Here is a 7,385-nt window from a genome sequence, read left to right on the forward strand (position 1 = left end):
ATCGTTGGGTCTTCTTCTTCATCGTCGTCTTACTCGTTCACCGGTGCTCATTCTCTGCAATTCTTCCATGCTTGCAATGATTTCAATAGAAAGGAACTGGCAAGTAACAAACCACAGAATACGTTCAAAATTCGCGCCGCCTTGGCTGGTGCCGGCGGAGATTCTGGTACGATGTATCTGTACTCATATGATGAGTCTTGCTTTGAAACATTATATATTGATTGCTTGAACTGTTCGATTTTGCCATTACAGTGGTGACTTTACTTGATTACGGCGCTGGAAATGTTAGGAGTGTCAGGAACGCCATTCGCACACTTGGATTTGAAATCAAAGATGTAATTTCCTCTTTGAAACTTATCTTTTCAACGATTATGTAAATTGATTTTACTCTAGGTAATAGATTTCTTGCTTAAGAATAAAATTGTTAATGTCCCCTGCTGGCTTTCAGACATAATTTTGAAGTTTCTTAATCTATATATGATAAAAGAATATGCAACATCTGTTGTTTCTCTTTTGTATATTAGTTTTTGACTGTTCAATAAATTTTAAGAGACTTTAGGAAGGAACAACTTCAAATGTTTCTAGTAATTCTACAGGTGCAAAAGCCAGAGGATATTCTAAATGCTGAGCGCCTTGTTTTCCCGGGAGTTGGAGCCTTTGCACCTGCTATGGATGTTCTTACTCGTAGAGGGTAAGAGATTTCTACATGATTTTTTTTATTATCTCTTTAACTTAATTATTTGGGATCCTTGGTGTTTTTGACTAGTATGAGGATCCTATCATCATTCATATCAGGTCCTCGACCATGAACTAGACACATATCTTTGATTTCCTTGAGCCCCAATTATGTTTTGTGTTTTGATGATTATATATTTCTGCATGTTGTGGGTTGGACATTTAGAAAATCTCCTTGAAATCAATCTATTCCTGCATGAAGGCAAGCACGAGCTTCGTGGAAGTTGTATTTTAATAAAATGGTTATTCACAAAAGGAAACATTACTTCCCCTTCTTTGGTTCATCTAATATATGAAAAGTAACAGATAGCGTAAATTCATGTGTTCTTGAATCAGATTTTCTCGCTTTTTAATTGTTATATTCTTGAGATCTGTGAAATTCAGTTCTTGCCATGGTATACTTGTTGATAAGCCAGCGACCTTGTTCTTTTCTGGATTTCATACACAAGTTTGTTTCTGCAGATTGGCTGACGCACTTTGTACATACATTGAGAATGATCGTCCTTTCCTGGGTATATGTCTTGGATTGCAGCTACTCTTTGAGTCAAGTGAAGAAAATGGTCCAGGTAACTGCTATATCTTTTGCATCCACTATCTCTCTATATATAAATTGTTAAAGATTGTATTAATAAAGCTGTTGCGAATTGAGATGGTTCGCGAATGTGACTTATGAAAATACAAACATTGATAGAGGACAGGGAAAGATTGACTAGAAAGAGGAATTTAGGTTATATATATGATATCAAGTCCAAATAAACATTGAAACAATGTTTTGCCACAAAATTTACTCAACCAAAACCGAAGTGAGACTTTCTTACAATTCATCTTCACTGTTGTAGTCAAATGTATTTCTTGTACCATTTCATTTATTTTTTGGCAACACTATTATATGTTTCTTTTTGCCACAATTAATTTTTTCATATAGTGTTTCTAAAGCTTGCTAGTATTTCACAGTGCAAGGTCTTGGTTTGATTCCTGGACATGTTGGGCGTTTTGATTCGTCCACTGGTTTTAGGGTACCACATATTGGATGGAATGCCTTGAATATAAGGGAAGGGTCAGCAATTTTAGAGGATGTGGGGAATCAACACTTGTATTTTGTTCATTCTTATCGTGCCATGCCGGTAATGGTCCATCACCACTCATCAATTGTGACAATTTTTAGATTTCTGCATAGATCTTACTATCATAATTTGCTGATGTATTTGATTTTTTGTTTTGTTTCTGATTTTTTGTTTTGTTTCTGATTTTTTGTTTTGTTTCTGATTTTTAGTCAGAAAACAACAAAGAGTGGATTTCGTCTACCTGTAGCTATGGTGACAATTTTATTGCATCCATTCAGAAGGGAAATGTTCATGCAGTCCAGTTTCATCCAGAGAAGAGCGGAGGCATGCCTGTTTTCTTTTATCAGATTCTCTCTATATTGTCCTTCTTTAATGTTTTCTGTAGTTCCTTGATTTTCTAATTTTTTTTATATAGCTGCTCTTGCCTGATTAATATGAGTAATATTTTTTTACAAAGCTTGACATTCTTGTTGGCTGTTTCAGGTGTTGGTCTTTCCATATTGAGAAGATTTTTGAATGCAGATTCTTCAACAACAAAGGTAACCACTGAACCAAGTAATTAATTTTTTATTATTGAGCTTTACTTTCAGCTATCTATGAAATTGAAATCTTACATTGAAGACAGAAGCCAGTGACAGGAAAGGCTTCTAAACTTGCAAAGAGGGTGAGTCTTTGACTGCATTGTGTAAATATACACTCAATGTTTTCTTTTATTTTAACTGAATAAAACTGTTTTCTGAGATCAGGTAATTGCTTGCCTTGATGTGAGGGCAAATGATAATGGGGACCTCGTTGTAACCAAGGGAGACCAATATGATGTGCGAGAACGTACAGAAGAGAATGAGGTATTGAAACTATGGTACTTAAGCTTGTATCTCTTCACAATTTTCCAGATCAGTCTTTCATATTGCATTCTTAATAATTCAGTTTGCCATTGTTCATAAATGATTTGCTCAGTAACAAAATAGTTGTCATATAAGAAAGATATCAAATTTTGAAAGTGAACTATATAGACTTCAATTTGATATAATTGAGAAGCTTAAATCAGATAGGAGAAGAAGGGTATGAAGTAACAGGATTAATGGCTAGAGTTGTCAAATTCCTTCAATGTTTGGATGTGTATAAGTGAAATTAGAATTATCGTTCTAATTTTATATGAATACGAATTGAATTACAATTCAATTCTTATAATGCAATTCCGAAGTGGGAAGTATGAAATTTAAACGTGAAAAATCACATACATTCATTTTCATTTCATTTCAGTTATAATTATAATTTCTTATTTTGAGTCATCAAACAAACAAAAAGATTGATAATTAAATCATAATTCAATTCCTTATTTTAAGTCATCAAACAAACAAAAGATATCAACTTGGATCCCAATTCTAATTCCATTTCCGTCCTAACCAAACATAGCCTCAAAGATAATGGTGGAAGAAGATCCAGATTCAGCATAGAAAGATTGAGATATGGCAATTTTTGTCTGTTGTTTTAAAGAAAAGAAACTACTGTTATCATCGTTTCTTCACATGTACAAATTGCTAAATAGTTATGATTTGTGGAGCAATCCTATTACGATTGCTCTTCGTATTACATGATGCTCAATATAAATATTTTTCATTTGTTCCTTCTTGAAGGTCAGAAACCTTGGCAAGCCTGTTGAACTTGCTGGGCAGTATTATTTAGACGGTGCTGATGAGGTAAGTGTAAAATTATAGTTTTGCAAATTACAGCAGAAAGACAACTTCCATGGTGTTTAAAGCATTAATCATGCCTATCAGGTCAGCTTCTTAAACATTACTGGTTTCCGTGACTTCCCCCTAGGCGATCTTCCCATGCTACAGGTTAGTTTTGTGGGAACTCTTCTGATTGTATGATATCCCAGAACTTCATACCTTGTTCTAATGTTCTTGGTGTTTTGTTAAGGTCTTGCAACTCGCATCTGAAAATGTTTTTGTGCCATTAACTGTTGGGGGTGGTATCAGGGATTTTACTGATGCAAATGGAAGGTAAGTTCATTTGGAAACATCATTTAGGTAGAATTTCTCATCATGGTGTTGATCCATGTGATCACAAGCTTTACTTGATTATACAACTTATCACTTTTCTAAATGATTTAATGCTTATCGGAATTAAGTTCATTTGATAATTGTTATTTAAAAGCACTCCATTCTTTATATTCAGCTCAAATCAAGTTAAAAGTATGTCTTGATTGAAAGCTACAATGGCTTAACTCGGTAATCTAGTGAGAGCATCCAAAATACAATTTTTACCAATGAATTAAATAAAATCATCATTATAAAACCAGAGTCTTGAATTACTTTCCCTTACATTAGTTCCATATTTAATAAAACAAACTTATACACCAAGTGCTTGAAATTTAGATTTTATTTGTTTTATTTAACATTTATTTTTTGAAGACTTAACTCATTCGACACTTAAAATTTTCTGTTTTTATCAGACACACTCTTAGTTTATCCTACATTCCAGATTGGAGACAATGTCTGATTTTCCTTGAGAGCTAAAATATTTGGAAAAATTTTATGTGGCGTTTGAATGTGTCGCGATTTTCACTGTATCCAACCAGCTACACCTATCATACCAAAAGTATGTGGATTTGTATAAAAAAAATCATTGTTGGTTTCTCTTCCATTTTTGGTTCCTGATACAATATTGTTTCCAAATAGGAACATTCTCTTTACCAAATGGATTGGAATGCATAAAATTAGGGAAACATTGAAGCCACAAAGTTATCGTGTTTATTAGACTATCTTAAGCACTGGATTATAGTTATAAACGAATTTCATTTCCTTAGGTACTATTCTAGCCTAGAAGTTGCTTCAGAATATTTCAGATCAGGTGCAGATAAAGTTTCTATTGGAAGTGATGCGGTTTATGCAGCTGAGGAATATATTAAAACTGGAGTATGAAAAAGTCTGCTTCAGAGTATTTCATCCTAAGTTTCAGGATTTTTCACTATTTCTCTTGAACTTTGCCTTTTCAGGTGAAAACGGGAAAAAGCAGCATAGAACAGATATCTACAGTATATGGGAACCAGGTAATGGAGTGATTTCTATCATATGTAAACATATTGGAGTTTACTTGTAACATCTTGTGTTATAATGATTTATTATTGCGCTTTATAGGCAGTGGTCGTAAGCATTGATCCTCGCCGAGTTTACTTGAGAAAACCCGATGAAGTAGAATTTAAAGCAGTCAAAGTAAACCATCCAGGTAAAAATCCAAACCGCGTTTGAAATTTCACCATCTTCTTTGAAACCTTTTTTTTTGCTTTGTAAAAGCCTCGTCTTTAGTGTTTATTTGTGACTCAATCAATTCAATTGCTTTCAGGTCCAAATGGAGAGGAATATGCCTGGTATCAGTGCACTGTAAGCCTTTTCACATTTTTGGTTTTTTTCCTTTTTAAGAACCTCATGTTCAAGGGCTTGTGTGATGTGGGGTTATTTCAAAATGAGTAATGATACATGTCTGGGAATTTTTGTAGGGAATGACACTTTTTGTAGGGAATGATGTGTCATTCCATGAGTGGATTGAAACTCTAATAGAAGAGAGAACTTTCAAATTTTCATTCCACTCATGGAATGACACATCATTCCTACAAAAATTCTCAGACATGTCTCATTACTATTTCAAAATGATCTTGACCTTTTTGGGAAAAATTCTAATGTCATGAAAAATTTGTTATTTAGGTCAAATATCCACGACAACCTTAATATTTTAAAATGTTATAAAGAATAAAGTAAAGGCGTTTCAGCACTTTAGTTGACGATTTGATGAAAAAATGATTGGTATAAGATGTTGGATTTAATCCAAATAACCCATATCAAACACGGTCTATGTCTTATTTAGCATATAATATATATCAAGTGTTCCTAAAAATGTTCAAAAGATACTTGGTCATACTAGCACTATTGGCTATGTTCATGCAATTCAAATCCCACCCTTTCCAGACCCAAAAAATGATAGTTGCCAAGTCAAAGAGCAAGATAGATGAGTGACTTCATTTGGAAACACCATTTGTGCTAATTTCTCATTACTGTGTGGATCCAGATCTATGATATTCTGAAACAAAGTGTAAAGGAATTTCATTTGAGGTTCCTTTGTCAGATCCAAATTCTGTAATAAAATTGAAAGTAGGAATTTCCAAACTTGGTTGATTGTTGCGTGTTATAATTATTGAAATCAATTGTTCAGTAATCACACACTAATCTTAACAATCGAAGTGGGGGCCTTGTACTAGCTTCCTAAATTCAAAAACATACTAGGGCAGCTCAAGTGGCAAGAGTCTTGCCTAAGAGACTAAATGTTTTTCAATTTCCACTAAAAATGCTTTAAGTTGAAGTGGGGGGCATGACCGTAGATATTCGTACTAACTTCTTAAAATTCGAAAAGAAAAAACAATTGAAAATAAAAGTAAACTAGTGAAGACAAGATGATTTAACAATGTAGGGATAGTTGTGCCTAGTCTCTCAGAGTTGTCAAATCTCCACATTGGTGAATATACACTACAGTCTACACTGCCTCTATTATTTGTATCGGCCTTGGTTAGATATGCATTTTTTTCTCTTCGTTTTGGTTATTGATGTTTTTGGTGTTGACGAATTTAAGGTCAACGGTGGGCGAGAAGGTAGACAAATCGGAGCTTATGAACTAGCTAAGGCTGTTGAAGAACTTGGAGCTGGAGAAATATTGTTGAACTGCATTGACTGTGATGGTGAGTTTTTCTTTATTTTTTCACTCGTTTTCTTCAATTTGCTCAATCAATGCCTCCTTCAGGTCAAGGGAAAGGATTCGATATAGATCTGATAAAGCAGATCTCAGACGCTGTGAGCATTCCTGTCATTGCAAGCAGCGGTGCAGGAGTAGTTAAACACTTCTCCGATGTTTTTAATGAAACCAATGCTTCTGCTGCCCTTGCTGCTGGCATTTTCCATCGCAAAGAGGTATTTATTTTTATTATTAATCACGTGGGTTCGAGTTGACTTCTTCCAGAGAATAAACCCTAATTAAAAGAAAATAAAAAGTGATTTATTTTTGTTGATTTCATCTTTGTTTTGAATTGGGTATATTATAGGTTCCTATTAAGGCTGTTAAAGAGCATTTGTTGAAGGAAGGGATTGAAGTTAGGTTGTAAGTTGAGAATTAATTTGCAGAACATGAGATTTCCTTCTTTCTTGGCCTCTTTGTGTTATTTATGATTTTCCATTTATTATTGAATGGATTTGGGTGATTTTAGACATTGGTTTGTCCTTTTTTTTAGACATTGGTTTGTTCTTTTTTTTTAGACAATGTTTTTTGGATTATAAGTAACAAGTTAAATACAACTGTTCATTGTAATTACTGCTTTTCTTATTTTACTTTATGTAAATTTTTTTACAAAGGAAATATTATTAATTTACAAATTCCATATAAAAACTGAAAAAGTAGTATTATTATAGTAACAAAAAGGCAATTTTATTTGATAAATACTGTAATATATACATGTTTAATTTTTTTTATAGGTGATTTTGTCTATATTGTTTTTGGTAGATAGTGTGAAATTTGACCTTGAAACATTAAATATAT

The 7,385-nt window shown here is 33.4% G+C and overlaps 1 protein-coding gene across 1 annotated transcript; it reads left to right on the top strand.

The window, feature by feature from the left end:
• LOC124932285 (imidazole glycerol phosphate synthase hisHF, chloroplastic) lies at positions 1-7,160 on the top strand (the record flags this gene model as incomplete). Its single annotated transcript, XM_047472903.1, has 19 exons — positions 1-166; positions 253-335; positions 597-691; positions 1,198-1,301; positions 1,690-1,859; positions 2,009-2,123; positions 2,283-2,338; positions 2,425-2,463; positions 2,546-2,644; positions 3,437-3,499; positions 3,581-3,643; positions 3,726-3,808; positions 4,615-4,723; positions 4,804-4,857; positions 4,946-5,033; positions 5,151-5,188; positions 6,429-6,534; positions 6,597-6,763; positions 6,895-7,160. Coding segments are annotated over 19 exons (1,758 nt in total), but the record flags the coding sequence as incomplete, so codon positions are not given.
• Positions 7,161-7,385: the final 225 nt, after the last annotated feature.

This window comes from Impatiens glandulifera, chromosome 1, assembly GCF_907164915.1.
Source record: "Impatiens glandulifera chromosome 1, dImpGla2.1, whole genome shotgun sequence".
Taxonomy (NCBI): Eukaryota; Viridiplantae; Streptophyta; class Magnoliopsida; order Ericales; family Balsaminaceae; genus Impatiens; species Impatiens glandulifera.